This window comes from Protopterus annectens, chromosome 11.part0, assembly GCF_019279795.1.
Source record: "Protopterus annectens isolate FY-2018-M chromosome 11.part0, PAN1.0, whole genome shotgun sequence".
NCBI lineage: Eukaryota > Metazoa > Chordata > Ceratodontiformes > Protopteridae > Protopterus > Protopterus annectens.
In genome coordinates this window covers 546241167-546259747 of record NC_056745.1, presented here as the reverse complement: position 1 = coordinate 546259747, position 18581 = coordinate 546241167, and the positions used below count along the sequence as shown (strand labels likewise).

Genomic DNA, 18581 nt, shown 5'->3' with positions numbered 1-18581 from the left:
CAGGCATTCCATAACTTCAGCTTCTATTTTTTAACTTCTACTTTTCTACATTCCCTCTTTGTGATGATATTTTTATTATGAAGTTTTCCATATCTAGATGCCTTTGCCTGTGTTTATCTTTGAATATCTTGGAGGTTGTCTTCTTTATATTGATTAATTTTGCTTTCACCTTTGCATAAATACTGCACCATATCAAGTCTGTCTTTCTTTCCTATGTCCACATTTCTTTTTTAAACTTTTCAAAACTCTCTAGGTTTTGTTGTTTGTATTTTTGCACTTTCTCAGATGATGCTTTTTCCAAACAAATCAGAGTTTCTTGGTCTGTATACTTTTTTTTCACAAATTTGTTGTATTAATAAACACATTTTTATTTGAAGCTTCTGATAGTTTTTCTTGTGAAAGTATTTTCCTTTCCTCTAATTTCTCTCTTTTTTGTACATCTTGTGTCTGTAAATTCTGGGCTTTTGCATAATAGTAACAATACATAATTGCTTTCTTATCCTCAATAATCCACTCTTTATGGCTCTTCTTTGGCATATCAGTTTTTGTGATTTTTGTGGACTGCTACTACCTTCTACAATGGGGGGGGGGCTTCCTCCTCTTGGGCCTGGCCCCATTGTAGGAATGTTTCTGTATTTTGAGGATTCTACACTGTCATTTTTTTCCAGTCCTGGCAACAGTGCACCTACCAGGATTGGGCACTTTTTTAAACTTGGTCTTGTGCACCCAGCTATCTTTTTTTTATTTTTGACCTACTTCTGTCCATGATATATGCTGTGATGTATACAGTCTATTAATCAGTGTTATCTTGTGAGATTTTGTGAAAAACAGGGGCCACCTTGTGAAGCTACTCACCAAGACTTGTGGATGAATTCATTTTCAGCAATACTACTTTCCTTTGCTTGCTGACTTATCTCTCCATTCAGACCCCCCCATCAATACTACTTTCCTTTGCTTGCTGACTTATCTCTCCATTCAGACACCCCCCCATCAATACTACTTTCCTTTGCTTGCTGACTTATCTCTCCATTTGGACCCGAGCTCCAGTAAGCATACTGTAGTGGTATACAAGATAGTTTTCCCAGCTAGGAAGTTTGTGTATTTGGGGGGGGGTGAAGTTAGGTATTTCCTCCTGGTCAGTCTCCCTACCTACAGAGTGATCAGACGGTCCTTACTTGCATGATATTCCACAAACGTGTAGGGCTAAGGCATTCTCAAGGCTATCCTCACCTGAGGTCACTGTTGCACTTCCTGCCTTCAGGTTGACAGTGCCACATCTAGTTCCCTCATCTGTCACACAGTACAGGAGACAAAGATGTTGACCCCCTTTCTCTCATCCTTCCTGGCCAGCACCTGTAGCACCTAGAGTTCCATTCAAACCTGGATCCCCGGTGTCACAGATGGGGCTCCAGGTTCTCTGCCAGTAGATCCTGCTCTCTAGTGAGGATTTATAATGCGTCTGGGCTTGTGGTTGTGGCGTGTAATTGCTATGATCTTCTCCAAGGGATTCACTCAGAATATCTATTAAAGATAATCCCCTACACAGCTGTGTACACTGAGTTTATTCTGGTTTTAATTTTTCAGTTGCTTCAGAAGTGTACTTTAACCTGTTTAATGGACTTGGCATGGTTGTTTTTAAAACCATTAAATGAAGACACCATATTTAACACCTGAAGAAAGGGGTGATGTGTCTTGTAAAATGAATTGGATAGTTGCTTTTATGTCTTAGAATGAGTCATATGTACCTTATTATTTATTTTCCCTTTTCTCCTTTGTTGTGGTCTTAGTGAAACTGTTATCATAATATGCAGTAAGAAATAGAGGATCCTTGTAGGTTCATAGGTATGTACTAGGCTAGCAACCACTGGGGACTATAGCCTTGCAGCCCAAATGTATCCCATGAGTTACTATGCCTTAGAGGTTATTTGAGGAATATATATTAGGGCATGATTTAATATCTGCTGTCAGAGACATAGGTGTCAGACCAGGGGTGATCTTCTGATTTCCCAATCCACTACTCCAGGCTGCATTTGAATAGGGTTAAGGAAGGGCTGTGCTTCACATGGATGGGAAGCCTATTCCAGGGAATGGGATTCTCTGAGATTCATACCTGTCTCTCCAACATATCCTATTTAAGTTACAAGAAAAGTTTAAATTGTGAAAGTTATTATTTATGGAGCTGTTCATTTTAAGGATATGCAAAATGTTCATCAGAGAGCAGGATCCTAGGATACCTTGTAAGCCAGGTGTAAATTTCTCTCAAAAGTCTGTAGGAAGCAGGGAATAGAGATAAGGATTTGAGACAATCTGCTTAGGACATTGTGTTTATGCCATGTAATATATATATATATTTTTTGTGAGGAACCACTGTGCACTTACCAATATTTTGAAGTAGTGTCTTGTACTTAGTAGAGGTTTGCAGCCCACAAGTCCTTGTGATCTTGATGCTCTAAAAAGCAAAAACCGATTCAGGGGCATAGCCCTTGTCTTCAGGTCTGAGATTAAAATATTAGTAATGTATTAAAACCATTCATCAGCAATATTTTCAAGCCAGCAAGACCTTGCAGTGTGGTATTAATCAGACCATCTTAATGACTTTCTCCATTGCGCAGATTCTAAAATACTAGTTATAAAATCTTGGGTGAAAATGAGCTGGGGGTGCATGCAGTTGTAGATGAAACTGTTAAGCTTGACTTTACAGTGATATGTCCATGATTTACACCGTGCTACTGTGTACCTGCAACCTAGAATTAATTATTTTCTAATGCTGTCATACTTGCACAGTGTAAGTAGTCTGCACTACTTTTATTGTTTAGTAAGCATTATTTTCTTATCTTTTTGTCTCTCTGCCCACTGACCATCAAGCCTCCTGAATGGCATGCAGCCCATTCATTCCCTGTGGTGAGGCTCATACTTAAATCCACCTGGATGTGAGCCTGTATCAGGGGGTGTAATGTGGGCAGACATCTGAGAGGTTTGTGCACTTGCCTACATCCTGACAGTGAGAAAACTTTCTAATAGACTCCTAACCCGTCCTCTGGTGGTGACATGCATACCTACTTCACCTCATGGAGTGCCATTGACTCGGCCACCATGTTCACATGTGCACTTCTTCACATGTAGGACAGGAGCTACTGTCATCTGCTCTGATAGCCACAGTGCATGCACCTCCCTATACCAGTTCCTGCTTTCAGTGCCTTCAAACCTCTATTCCTCAACACTGAAGTGGCAGGTATGCCTGGCTGGGAACAGCCTCCATTCCCCACAGGTTAGTTTTTGCCCATCCTCCCTGGCAGCACCATCAGGCATGAATCACCTGGGCCACTAATCAGACCCAGGTTGCCAGGGCAGTTGTCATGGCTTTATCCCTCTTCACCATTGGGGCTGACTGTAATAATGGTTACTTAATAAGCTACTGCTAAGCATTCACAGTGGATAGCACATTGGGCTTCAGGTAAAAAACATGTTGCCCTCCTGTTTCCTATTCTCTACCACACTAGGTGCTTGACTTTTTTGTTTTGTTTTTTGCTCCCTATTTATCTTGCTTTGTTCTTAAGTATGCCATTTGTCATGCTGATTTAGGATGCTGCTGTAAATGGTGCAAATGTCAATAACTACTGTGTTAATTCAGCTTTTCTTTGTGGTCGCTGTGCTTGCGGACTTTCACCAGTCAAACAGCTTAGCTAACAAAAATAAGAAATAAGTAAATAAAATTGTGTTCTTTTATTTTTTTGTACATCTTTTCTTCTGAAAGCTTTTGCCTTTTTGGAGAATCCAGTTTTGATGTACTTAAAAGTTTTGTCATATCCATCGTTTACCTGTTTTCCTGTGGAATACTTACTGTGCACTTACAGTGATCTATAAATATTGCAGACACTTAACAAAAATGGTAAATAGCTGTTTTTCTGCTTCTTGCACTAGACCTTGTCAGCATGGCTCAATTACAAATGTGTTTGCAAATAGAAGAAATTGTAATTCAGCATAACTTCAACAAGATGGTACCCTATTCATACTCTACAGTAACACCAAAGCTAAGTATGTGGTAGTGTGATAAAACAGTATGTAGCATTTGAAGAGGACGATATATGGTCAAAGTTAAATCATCTAAACACAAAACAGACATAATCAACCAGATTCAAAATTGTCATTCAGATAGCTGGTGAACCACAGTGCATTCAGTAACACAGAAGATGATCTGACAGAGACACAGTTGAGAAACATTGTGCGTCTATCTGTTCCGTGTGTGCTCCAGCAACTGTAGTTTACTTCACATGTTGTGTACCATATAGTAGTGTAAAGTACAAGGAGAAGGGTTGATAGGGATTGATGATGTATGTAAGTAATGCACATTAAGGTACAGAGCAGTGCAGCAGTGTGCCCTGTACTTATGCCAGCTGGCCTTGTGCAGTGTGTTATGCTGGAAGGTGCCCAACATCCCTCAGTATGGCACACAGAGTAGCCATAACATACTTTAGGGAAGACTAATTAGGCTAATATACAGTAGTGTACGAGGCAATGGGGGGAGTCAGTCTTACGTTAAGTTAAGACACACACCAGGACATTCACTGTTTATGTGTGGACATGCACACCATGTGGGTGACTATCTGCATTATATAGCATACCTGGGGTGGTGATATACATTGTATACCACTATAGCTAGCCTGGTGTATAACAGCTGACAGTGCACTTCAAAAACTTACTGAACTGTGTTGTGTGCATCATCTGTTGGTGTGTGTTAGTGCTAATGTGCATCTCATTTGGGCTTTGTATTGCATGAGCACAGACGGAAAAGTACCGAGTCCTGCCATATTAGAAGCATGCATTGGGCTATGCTTTTGTATCTATATCCCACTTATTTCAACATATTTACATTTCTGTTGCACTATAATTGCAATACTACAACTATACAGGCAACATGATGGCAACCTGATTGTCTTTACATGTACAAGCATGCATGTTTTGTGTATGTATGTGGTTATAGGTATAGGTACAAATCTAGATCACATATTGTAATATTAATAATCACTCTGGAGAGTTAGTACTTGGTTTCGGTGTAATATATTTAAATTGGCTTTGTACAGCCACTGTCCATAGTGCTGTTATACAATTTCAACCAGATTATACAAGGTACTCGCAATTCAGTCCTGCTAAGTCTCTCAAAGTTCAGCTCATGTAAGCAACTCACAGTTCAGGTCATCTGCTACTTGAAAGGCTGAGTACCAAAGACACTGGCCTATCATGCTCTATGGACCTCTGCCTGTGTATCTCTCTCCAGAATGCTTTCTGGTGCTCTGTCGTTCGTGCTGTACAGGCCCCTGTCTGTGTATCTCTCCTCAGTAATTTCTTTCTCTGTCTGACCCTTCCTTTTATAAGAAAAGGGGTGTGATCTCCATTCAAGGCAGGTGAGGAACCTCCTCTGCAACCGCCCCAAAACTGCTGCTCCACACAACCTACAGCAGTCACTAAGAGGGCTGTGTGTAACAACACACCCACACCCACACCCATATGGTTTGAAAAGTGGTAAGTGTATACAACCCTAGCAGTGTGCCACTGTCATTGACTACAAAGTGGACCTTATTGCAGTGTGATGCAGTCTCGGTGTACAGTTTTGGTGCACAGTGTAGCAGTCTCTGAATTGCTAGCATTGTTGTTTCATGCTGTATATCTCATTTATGTGCATATATCAATAAGCACCTCTTGTACCTTTGCATACATACTGAATACCAACTGCTTTCTTGGCGCACACTTTGTAAATTGCCTTTTCCTTGTATTGCACTGTCCATATGTGTTGCAGCCTGTGCTTATGACTCTTACCTTGAGTTTTCAGCTGTATGTTAATAAATGCAGCTGACAGCTTAAACAACTGCAGTTTTTTGTAATGCCATTTTCTTTGTTTAGTAAATTAATACATTTTAACCTTGTGCTTGGTAGCAGACTGATTTAGGGCCATCATAGCTTTATTTACTTAAAAATTCAAAAGCCAGTGTACTGTATGATTTTATTAATTCATTTTTTCCAGACTGTTTATTCAATGGCTCCTTTTCCTTTTCCACAACTGGCTGAATTAAGGGAAAAATATACCTACAATATCACTCCATTCACAGCAGCTATAAAACCTGCCTCATCATCTGGGTATGTCTGCATTAGTTATGCTTTTGTGTAAAATGTTATGCTGTGCATAAAGTCTGCACACTGAATGGATATTATATGTAAATTGGAACAGTATTACTTCAGTAATTCATTTGACCCCAGATTAAGTATGGAATTTGATATGTGACTATTTTCTAACATTTTTATAAAATTACAGTGTTGTATGTAACATGTGCATTAGTTAAGTAATAGTGCACAAAGGGGGTGGGGGTGAATGCATGTTTTGTACACAAGTGTCCTAAGTCCTAATGCCCAGTATCTTATAACACCTGGGCAGATATCTTTACTATGCATAACCCCAGTGCTTATTTTACTTGTAAAATAGGCATCTACGTCTTTATATGCATTAAAGTTTAAAGTAACAAGTTTAGGTAACCAAGTACTTCCTTTGATAGTATATATTGTTCCATAAAAGATTACACATGCTTTTGAAGTAATAAAAAAAATTGTCTGTATTTTAAATGTGACTTCTGCTCCATTTGTGATAATGATGGCATATTTGTTTTGATAACCAGCTAAGCAAGCTGGTCTGTGGACAGTTTTAGTCATGATCCAGGCTGTGGGGTACAAAAAATGATCATGGTAGCATAACAGAACTGAAAACTGTAACGGTTATGGACATAGAGGATTATGAGTGGGTTGCTGATCATAACCAATTTACTCTGTGCTCTCGACATGGATGCCAAGAAATTTTTATCCATATCAAGAACACTTAGGGTCTGAGACCCATTCATAATTCTTTGTAGGTCATGGAGTATGCTACACAAAGTCAGGGACACGTTACTGGCACAGACAACAGGCAGAAACAAGTCAGTCACATATAAAGTGAGGTTGTGTAGATGAAGTGTTGAAAAGGTATTCCTTAAACATTTAAAATTAGTAAAGTTACAAAAAAAAGCTGCTAATGTTTTAGTAAGTGTGGTGTAGTGAGTTAAGGCTACACGCTGCTGTTGAGCTGTTCTTATACTCTTCATTTTGATTCCTACAGTTTCCACTTGTATACTCTTCTGAACTGAAGGACATGCTCTCGAAAAGTGACACTTATCCGTTGTGGGTCTTGGTTGGTTAAAAATGAATAAAAAGTAAATGCAGGTTATCAGCTGTGGCAGCTAACTATGATTTTGTGCTAAACTTTTCAGAAAACCTAACTTAGTGTAACGTCATATGCCTCCCAAAAGTAAAGTGTGCTTTTAAGGCAATAAAAGCATATCCACTCTTTATTAAGGTTTCTTTGCATTTCTTATCTTTATAAGAACTGTTTAATAGAAGTATGTTCAAAATATTAAGCTTTTAAAGTTGACTTTTTTAGTGATAGTATACTTGATAGAAAAGTTTGCAGTATACTTTTATAAAATTCTAAAATGTATCTAAAGAGTTTTTTAGCTTGCCTCCGAGTCGCTGTACTTTCTACCTTTTCTGTAGGTATAAATAATTACTGGTTTTTTTTTTTATTTGTTTTCCCCAGAACTGAAATGGGATGTTTGCCACTGAGCCCATTTGTTAAGTTCTGCTGGCTGCAATATTACTGCTTCATAATTTTGTATGCAGCAAGTAATAAGGTCGTTTGTAATAACCAACAAACATTGCCCTTAAAGGAAAGGTAAAGTTATGTGCAGTTTTTTTCTGCAGCCAATGCAAAGTTGTAATGTAAACTGTGAACACTGATTTTTCTCATGTGCTTGTGTGTATATGGAGGGTGTGATTGTCAACAGAAGTAGTATTAATACAGGGGATTATGCTTTGTTCACCCATCATAACCCACTTGCTACATCTTTGAAAAATGGATCTCAAGAAATATAAATTACAAGCAAAGCTGAGATGTTAACCTTGACATACATATCAAGAATGCACAACTGTCGGGTTATGATAGGAGAAGTCCAATCATAATTCTTTGTAGCACATGACTCTTTAGTTGCTCCAGTGTGTTATGAGTTACAAAGAAGGTGTAGATAGGTGAATTGCTTTCCTGATTTTAGAGCTGCAATGCACTTAGCACTTCACACAGGCAGTGTCCAGAAGCCAGGTGTACATTTGATGGACCAACAGCTTTAAAAGTTGTTAGATATCACACTCTGCCTCACGTGTGTGTGTGTATCTTTTAAAGTTGTTATGGTTTTCCAGCACTGTACTGTGGTGGCTGTCGTGTGCTCTCTGGAGCATAGTAACTAAAAGATGCATAACAAAGAGAAGTATGGTTGGGTCATTGATCACAACTACTATGTTAATGTGCATAAGAAATGACAATGCAGTTTGTTCTCAAATTGAATTTCTTAAATCCATTTCAAAAACACATTAACAGATAGCTATTGCTGCTCATCTCTCTCTAATATAGATGACGAACAGGCAGATATTTGTTTTTAAGCTTTATTATATGAAAACACATCACGATGGACAGCAGCATTACAAAATATAAATGAACTGATTAACATACAGACTATACAGACATACATGCTTACATCTCAGCAGCTTACTACAAAATGACAGGCTTGCGCGTGCTCAGTTTTTATAGACTTGTGCAAGCCCCCTAGATAGCTTTTTAAAGACATACACACACATTTTGATCTACATACCCTTTCTTAAAAAGACTGCCGTTAAATGAAAATGACTTTGGAGTTAGACATGCAATAATACAGACATTAGAAACAAACACAATGTTCATGTCCAAGTTTGCTGTATATCTATAACATGGTCTGGAGACGTGAACTGAACTAGTAACATAGTAATCAGAACTGGGTTTAGCAACAGGGACAGTCTTTGGTGAACGAGTCATATCAGGAACTTCAGGATTCATCACAAGAACAGGGATATTCACTGGAACATCTTCAGGAACTCGAATCCTGGACAGCTCACTCTGAGATATAGAATCTTTTTCACAGGCTGTGTGCTTTGGTATAGGTTTGGACACCGGCATCAGATGTTTCCAATTCCACCTAAACTGTACTCCTTGTGATTCCCCAGTGTATGATCTTGGCTCTGAGCAAATACATTTCATGACTCCAATCCGATCATAACCTTTGGACGTTTGCATCCTTAATACTTCTTCTCGTAATAGATTGAGCAATTTGCTGGTCTTATCGTAATACGACTGCTGGGTTAAGTGCTTCTTAAACATATTGGTTTTCACTGATCTGTTGTTCTTGACACACACAAACAACAACTGACTACTAATTGGTAATGTGGTTCTGGTTTGTCTCGAAGAAGTCTTTGGGCAGGTGAACCAAGATGTTTATCACAAGGCATATTTCTGAGATTCAAAACATTCAGGAAAACATCACTATTGTCTTATTTTAACTTCTCTCGTAATTATTTCGCACTTTGAACTGCACGTTCTGCCAAGCCATTTGACTGCAGATACTCTGGGCTACTCGTGACATGAGCAAAGTCCCACTCTTTGGCAAATCTTTTGAACTGTTGGCTTGTAAGCTGTGTGCTATTGTCAGCAATAGTTTTGTGCAGTCTACCATGCACTGAAAAATGACACTTCATCTTAGTAATGACAGTATTGGATGCTAGATTAGGAAGTAGGTCAATCTTGAACTAATTTGAATAAGCATCTACTAACACCAAGTAATGTTGAACATTCCATAGGTTCATAGGTTGGTACTAAGCTATCGGCCCTAGGGCCTATACAAGCCTAGCCATAACAAGTCCCCTGGCTATTACTTCCCTGGACCCCTGTCTAGCAGGGCAACTGACGTGATCCCCGGGGTGAATTTCCTTTCTCCCATCCAATTGTCAAGGTTCCTTTTGAAGAGGGCCAAGGAGGCGCTCTGCTTGACATGTATGGGCAGTCTATTCCAGAGTCTGGGGAGTCTCTGGGTCAGGAACCTATCCCTCCAGCATATTTTATTGTGATGACAAGGTTTAGATCCCTGGAGCGTGTGGCACTGACGGATTGGAATTTCTTTAAGTGTAGCATGTCCAACAGCTCTGGGTTTGACATGGCCTTGTATGTTAAGCAGAGATTGTCTCTGAGTAGACAATATGCGACAGAGTATAGCTGGAGTTTTTTAAGGCGGTCAGCATAGGGCATCTGCTTTAGGCCTGTGATTCTTTTAGTGAGGTATTTCTGCGGCCTTTTCAGTTGCAGATATCTTGAGAGGTACATACCAAATGGGGCATTGTATTCTATAATGCGTCTAATGAGGGATGAGTACAGTGGGACAATTACCTCATTTTTTTCTGGATGAAAAGCCCTTAGTGATGAGGTGTGCCACGTAGAAGGATTTCCTGACTGTTGTGGCGATGTGGTTATTGAAGGTGAGACCACTGTCCACCTGTGTCCCTAAGTGTCTAATCACACTTTTGGTGTTTAGTGTACTGCCACCTATGTGGTAATTCACGGCTACATGTTTTTTCCCAAAGGGAATAACTATACATTTCTTGGCATTGAGCTTGAGCCCATGGCTCTGGCACCAAGCATCTGTTTCTGTAAGTCCCTTTTGTAGAGTATCCACGTCATTTGGGGATTTAGTAATGTCTCCCAGTTTGCAGTCATCTGCGAACTTTGTTAGCCAGAGTCCCTTAGTGTTGGCCTGTACTTCAGAGAAGTAGATGCCAAACAAGAGCGGTCCCAGGATTGAACCCTGAGGTACTCCACTTGTCACTTGTCTGGAGCTGGATTTGGAGTCAGCTACTCTTACAGTGTGAATTCTGTCAGTAAGCCAGCCAGTTGGCAACCCATCGGGTGAAGTAGAGATTAACGCCCAGCTTACTAAGTTTATCTGTGATTCCAGAGTGGGGGATGGTGTCAAAGGCCTTGGCAAGATCCAGATAGGCTGTGTGGACTGCCTTACCCTCATCCGCGGCTCTGGAGACTGATTCGAAGAAGTCAGTCAGGTTCAGGAGACGAGATTGGCCCTTCATGAGCCCAAACTGGGTGGGGTCCAGTGTTTGAAGGTTGCCAATATCTTTGTTTTTGTAAGTTCCATGAAAATACGTTCCATGGCCTTGCAGATCAGGCTCATCAGACTGATGGGGCGGTAGTTCTTGGGATCCAAGGTGGATCCCACCCTTGTGGAGTGGGATAACTGTAGCTGTGCGCCACTCAGTGGGCACGAAGTCTGAGGTGAGGGTATGATTAAACATGACACTTAGGTGAGGTGCCAGTTCATTTTTTAGTTTGTGTAGTACACAGCCCGGGATGTCATCTGGTCCCATGGATGCTGTATTCTTAGCTTTGGAGAGTGCGTTTTTTTACCTGTGTGGCTGTTATTACTGGAATTTGGCAATCTTCCGGTATTGAGATGGGCCATTTAGGAGGTGAGAGGGGAGTGAGGTTGGCACTGAATCATTCTGCGTCAAAAATGTCAGTTTCTACTGTCGACCAAGGTAGTTCAGGAATCTGGTTTAGCTGAAATGGTTCTTTCTGTTGATGCAACTTTGCACTATTACATACAGAACAAGATGATAGCACTCTCTCAATGTATTGTGACATAAAAGACAAAAATACTAGTCCTCTCGCCCTTCTTCTGGTAGAGTCTGCTCCTGGGTGGCCACATTGCAAGACAGTAACATACTCTTGTTGCAAAGATTTTGGAACAATTACTTTAGGACCTTACATGATGATACCATTGTCAAACAAAATTTCATCTCTGTATGGAAAATAAGGTTGTACTTCTTGAGGTAAGCTGGATTGCTTTGATGGCCATCTTTGTTTGATAAACTGGTTGCGCTTCTGTAAAACTGTGTCTATGGCTATATGACTTCTAAGCTCATCAAGACATGTGGAAAGAAAATTTCTCACTTCCCATGACTTCAGAATCAAGTTGCTCATTCTCATGCTGTTCAGTGGTATTTCTGGGCAATCTGGATAATGTATCAACAAGATAAAAAAGTTTGCTTGTCTTGTAGACAAGATTGAAATTATGCTTTTGCAATCTCAACATCATGCATTAAAATCTGTCTGGAGCTGAATGCATAGCCTTTCTCAAAATAGTAACTAGAGGTTGGTGGTCTGTTTTGATCTGGATAGTTCTACCATAAACATAATCATGGAACTTCGAACATGCAAACGCAATTGCCAAGAGTTCTTTCTCTTATCTGAGCATACTGCATTTGCGTCTATATCACGTTATCGAAAGTTTACTTAATCGAAACAATAAGGGTCAAACTTTATTGATCGATTAAGTAAAACATCGAATAACATAAAAAAAAAAAAACAAATTAAAAAAAAAAACTAAATGGCGTAGTCAGGGGGCAAGCCCCCCTGCACCCCACACCCCCCTACTTAAATATACCAACTCCGAGACCGCACTATATTGAGGTAAACGGAAATCTCCCCTTACGGAAAATTCCATTTACTTGCACGATGTTCTTCACTTTCAATATTATTGTGCAGACAATATCAGACTCGATATTGTCAACTTATGACAACGTGAAGTAGACCCCTGCATTTCAGTTTGGGTTAGAGTTCTGGATGCGTAGGCAACAGGTTGACCAGCTTGTTGAATGACTGCACCTAGACCAAACTTGAAAGCATAACATGAAAGAGCAACTGGATTGTGATCATCATAGTATCTAAGAGTAGGTGGACTGGCAGTACTCTGTTTCAGGACATCAAATGCTCTCTGGTGCTGTTTTAACCATGACTACCATACATCTTTATGTGTTAGCTCTCTAAGTGGTTATGATATTTGGCTCAAGTCTGGAATAAACTTACCTAGGCAGTTAACCATGCCAAGAAAACATTGTAGAGCTTGAACATTATCTGGAGTGGCAACTCGAGAATGGCTGTTTGCTTAGAAGGGGCTGATTGTAAGTTTAAATTGGTAAATAAATGACCATCATAGAGACTTCTAGTAGCCTGAATTTGCATTTCTGAGGATTGTGCTTAGGATTCACTTCATAAGCTCTTTCCAGAACTTTTCTGAGGTGTCTGTCATGCTCAGCTTCACCATTACCTCCTATTAGAATGTCATCCACTATAATAGCACAGGGATACCCAGAAACAATTTGCTACATTGCACGTTGAAAGACTTCACTTGCAGAATTTATCCTAAATGGCATTCTCAGAAATCTGTACCTTCCAAACAGAATACTGAAAGTAGTTGGCAAGAAGGATTTTAGGTCAAGCAAAATTTGCCAAAATGAACTTTTTGCATCTAAGACCGAAAAAAACAGTGGCATTTAGCATAAGAGCAGCAACTTCAACTGTACGCATTGGGTGATGAGGGCTTTTTATTGCCTTGTTTAGATCTCTTAGATCAATACATATTCTGATGTCATCTGAACTTTTCTTATGAGCTACTACCATGGAAGGTACCCATTCAGTCGGTTCATCAACTGGACAAATCTCACCTTGTTTCTCCATTTTTTCTAGGTCAGCTTTGACTCGGTTCTTCATGGCTACTGGAAGTTTCTGGGCTGGCCTGACAATTGGGCTGATATCTGGGTCTAACTTCATGGAGTACATAACCGGAAGCCTGCCTAGTTTGTCTTTGAAAAGATCAGCATAGGTAGAGAAAGTACACTGGGTGAAATTAAAACAGTGGTCTTTTAAGCTGACATAGTGGACTTCCTTATTAAATGAAAGCAGTCCCATTTTCAAACTTAGAGCCCTAATAATAACTGGACATGCTTTTTGACTACATAAAATAACAAGACGTAGCTACTTCCAGCAGACTAACATGAATGCATTACCGAGCCTTCCATTTGAATTTCTTCACCACTATAAGCAGCAAGCTTCACACTTTGCCAAATCAAAATTCTCACCAGCACATACTCTAGCAAATGTTTCAGCTGACATAATGTTGCACCTTGAACCAGTATCAACTTTGAGCTTTATGGGTTCTCCGTTTATCCGAACAGTGCAAAATATTTCATTCTTTGCCACAAATCTACTTGCATTAACTGTTTCACTAAGCACTGACACATATCATCAACATAAAATGTAGGGTCACAGCTTTCTAATTGATCCACTTGTTTCTTGAAATGTTCCCTTTTGATAAAAGAATCTGTGCCTTTTGATTTTCAAAACCTTTTGAAATTATTCCACTTATTACATTTTTGACATTGTTGACCAAAAGTTAAGCATTTTTCCCTTTTAGATTCATGATTTCCACCACAAATATGACAGCAATGAAACTGGTGGGGGTCCATTCTTTTTGTTTGCTGACTCACTCTTCTGCTTCACTGAGACTGTGTGAACTCTGGAACTTGCTATAAAGCTCTGGGGTTTACCAGTGAGGGCTGCAGGGGTTACAGTTGCTGCCATGTGCTTGGGCCTGTTTCCTTTAACCACGTACTGTGTACTATCAACATGGGCTTTAGAAGTTACTTGACCCCCATGCATTTCTCATTTGTAAACATATTTGTGTGCCTTTCTGTGAGCTCATATATCTGACAAATCTCAATGGCCTTATTCAAAGTTAAATCACTGTCTGAAAGCAAAATCTTTCTCACAGCATCATCTTTAATATCACACACAAGTCTGTCTTCTATCAGCTCATCCCTTAAATCACCAAATCTGCATGTTTTAGCCCTGTTTCTCAAATCAGTTATATATGCTGCAAAAGTTTCATCGGGCTTTTAACCCCTTGTGTAAAGTAAGTGTCTTTCCATTGTAATATTCATCTGGGGGTTACACATTTCTCTAAATATGCATTTTAAGCACTCTGGGTCTTCCCTTGACTCAGCCAGTACTACAGTATGACAGTTTTCCCCCTCTACTGCAAAGACAGCAGGTGCTTACACAAATGAGTACACCCTTTTAGTGGCTTCTGACCCAGCTAATTTAAGCAGAGTAAATGCCTTTGTACAGTCATCTTTATCAGAACATGGAGTCTGTATGAAAATGTCGTACTGTTGCTCAAACACACTCCAATTATATAAAAAGAACTGAGACAAATGAACACGCCCTCACTGCACCACTTCTATTAACACAATTCAAATGGTATCGATATCCACCTTCAATGGACCAAGCAAAACATTGATGTTGTCTCAGTTCTTTTTCTAGTTTGTTTTTTGTGTTTGGATTCCTCAACACTCCAATTCTATGCAATATTAGTATCAAACACAAGTGGTTGTATTTTTTGAAATCCGTCTGTCATGCCAACAAATTATGCACAAACACACTGAAAACATGGCCCTTGTAATTATATACGAACAAGCTGTCTCACAGCAGCTTGCAATAACATTCAAATGCACAATAAATTCTTCAAAATACTGTACTTGCGACATATGCTCTGAAATGGCTGTATTTGTGAAATAACTGTACTGTAATACTGCACAAACATGAACACTTTATACACTTCTGATATCTCACATAGCTTTAATTAATACCAAAAAGTATGTGCTGAGCAAAAAACTGTGGTCTTTTTCTTTATTTCATTTGTTTTATGCAATTCAAACTTTATTTCAAACATTTTCATAGTAATTCAAATATTTCTAGCAATATGTCGCAGTATGGGACAGTTTACTTTAAATATTATTTAGAGCATTCTGTATACTTCATTTCATATTTTGTGAATAACAAATCATTTGAGCAAGCTTTAGCATCTGAAATTAGTTTCTGACCTGTTTTGCAAGTTATACGTGCAGTAGGGATGATCCACTCCTCTATTATTTATTTTACATTTGATTATCAGGAAAGTCCAACTGGACACAAGCCCTTTTTCAGAGGAGGCCTGGGGAGAAAAGCTCCATGATTATGAGCAATAGTTGTAACAATAGGTGAAAACATTCCTAACAAGAAATACTGATGAACAAAAACTGTTACAACAATAAAGAAACTGCCAAACATGCATAGAAGCAAATATATACAGTTTTAGAATTTACAGAGAAACATCATGAACAGGAGGCTTTTGCAAGAATGCAAGTGTTGTTGATAGTAGTTATAGTAGACAGTTTTCTTGTAAGGGAAGGAACCTAGATACTGGAGATTTAAGGAGGATAGTCAAGCTAACGTATTGTAGATCTGAGAACTTTGGCACTTACACGGTATTACCTAAGTCAGGGAAACTGACAGAAAGTATAGATATAGTTGAGGAAAGCATGGAAGAAGTTGCTGTGCTGCTGATTGGAGCACAAGAACAGAGCCATGTATTAGTGAGGTGAGCTTTTAGAGATTTTTTGAATTGTGTAATTGAGGGTTGTATTTGTTAAGTTGGGGGGTAAAGAATTCCATACCGGTTTGGTATGTACTTCTGTGGCATGAAACCCGATGTTAGCAGACTGTGCCTAACCAAGTTTGCTGATGAATGCAAACTGGAAGAAATTATCAAATTTCTTTCCGGTACTCTCTTCTGAATGGTGACATCATACAAATGCTTGGTGTGTATTGCTAAGCACTTGCAACAACTTGATGGGTCTCAGCACTTCCTCATCAAAAAGACCCAAGGTCTCAGTATTCATATTTGTTTTAATAGACTGAATCCTTGTTCCTATGCTCAGTGTCATACAGACTCCAGAGAGGAGTTCGCTATTTATCCTTCTTTGCTATGAATGTTCTAGCACTCTTTCAACTCTGAATTCATGGTACAGCAAATACCTTCCCTAGTGACCTAAACCTGTACTACTGTATCACCAACACCATATCGTGAGACAGGTACGTAGGCCAACTTATTTCCCATTTCTGGAATGTACTGTCCTACATATCCGCTGGAGTACTTACCTAGCAACCGTTAAAAACTGTCTGGATAGTTGAACACAGAATTTCATCCTGGATATGCAGGGGAAAATCTCCTTAATGGAGGACACTTTCCCACCAGTACTGGAGGATGTGCCTAAGCTTTTCAGTGGTCTCCATGGCAATAAGATTAGAACAAGGTATGGATGGACCTGTGAGGTTAGTCTGCTGTTGTGAGACTGCATGAGCGAAAGTTAACTTAAAACACTTCCAAACTGTTTTATTGACACTGATGTAACCTACAGTCAAGCAACAGCAATGTCTGTTTCCTTTACATTGATTTTGTTGCTGAGAATATATTGATATGTGCTACAAGATAATTTTTTACGAGGATAGTGTCAGGGCATGGTTACTGTACTTTATTCTAGTGCTATGTGTTGATTATGTGTAAATAAATATGTTGTATTCAGGTAAACAGTAGTATTCAGCTACAGTAATGTGATAAAAGGCCATGTACCTGTGTTCTGGAACCAGTGCTGTTGTGGTACTACCCATGAGCTGTAAATCTTTGAAATAATACCCAACTGCACTTCTTAATAAAATGCTGGAGTCTTTCAGAAACCACTTGCTCCTCTCAAGATTTTATCTGTTCAGGCTGGCTTCATCACAGGTCACTGTATCTATGTGCCACATGGTTACCTGTCCTGGCACTCAAAACTCAATGCCACACAACACTGATCAGATCCTCCTAAGTGTCTGTAATGCAGAAAGAATGCAGTTACCAACCAGTGAGCCCCCCCCCTTCTACTTGCAGAGAAGGTAAAGCATAACTAAGTTTCCCTTCTGACCCTATATTAAGGGATGACTATGCTGCAAGATGTCTAATGGTTCATCCTCTAGTCAGTCATTAACAGTGTCAAACACTGTTATAAGAAATAGCAATGGCACAGTATGTTGGATGCATAAATTTTATGCCACTACATGTGTTATGCTAATCATGATCATATCCTAGAAGCATTCTCACAAGCTTTTCTTCTTATTTCAGTGTCCGTTCTACACGAACTGCAGAATGAACTGGCACCCTACCTAAGTACCATGTTCAATCATAGCCTCACCTCAGGCTTTGTACCCACTGAATGGCGCACCGCGACAGTTATCCCACTCCACAAAGGACCCCGGGAACTACCGCCCCATTAGCCTGACGAGCCTGGTCTGCAAGGCCATGGAACGCATTATCATGGAACTCCTAAACAAAGACATTGGTAATCTCCAAACTCTGGACCCTACTCAGTTTGGATTTGTAAAAGGCAGATCATGTCTCCTAAACCTGATAAAGCAGTCACCAAAGCCATAGATGATGGTAAAATGGTTCACACAGCTTATCTAGATCTCGCCATGGCTTTTGACACCATCCCCCTCTCTGGAATTATAGATAAGCTCACTAAACTAGGTATAAATCCCTATGTCACAAGATGGGTTGCCAACTGGCTCATGGACAGAACCCACACTGTGAAAGTAGCAGATTCCAAATCCGACATCAGACCAGTGACAAGTGGAGTACCACAGGGTTCAGTCCTGGGTCCTCTCCTGTTTGGTATCTACTTCTCTGAAGTGCAGGCCAGCACAGAAGGTCTTTGGCTAACAAAGTTTGCAGATGACTGCAAACTAGGAGCCATAATCGAAACTCCTAACGATGTGGACAAACTACAAAAGGGCCTCACTGAGACAGATACCTGGTGTCAAAGCCATGACCTGAAGCTCAATGCCAAAAAGTGTATTGTCATCCCCTTTGGTAAAAACTCTGTACCCATGAACTACCACATAGCTGGTAGTCTACTTAATGCCGAAAATGTGATGAGACCTT

The 18581-nt window shown here is 39.7% G+C and overlaps 1 protein-coding gene across 4 annotated transcripts in view; it reads left to right on the top strand.

Moving 5' to 3' along the window:
• TBC1D30 (TBC1 domain family member 30) overlaps nucleotides 1-18581 on the top strand; it is a 1459252-nt gene that overhangs the window by 1263493 nt on the left and 177178 nt on the right. For 2 of the 4 annotated variants that reach the window (XM_044088056.1, XM_044088058.1), the window contains 2 exons: nucleotides 6020-6132; nucleotides 7616-7750. In XM_044088056.1, the coding sequence (XP_043943991.1) occupies nucleotides 6020-6132; nucleotides 7616-7750 (248 nt within the window). The remainder of the gene's footprint in view (nucleotides 1-6019; nucleotides 6133-7615; nucleotides 7751-18581) is intronic. The other 2 variants (XM_044088057.1, XM_044088059.1) reach the window with 1 other exon arrangement.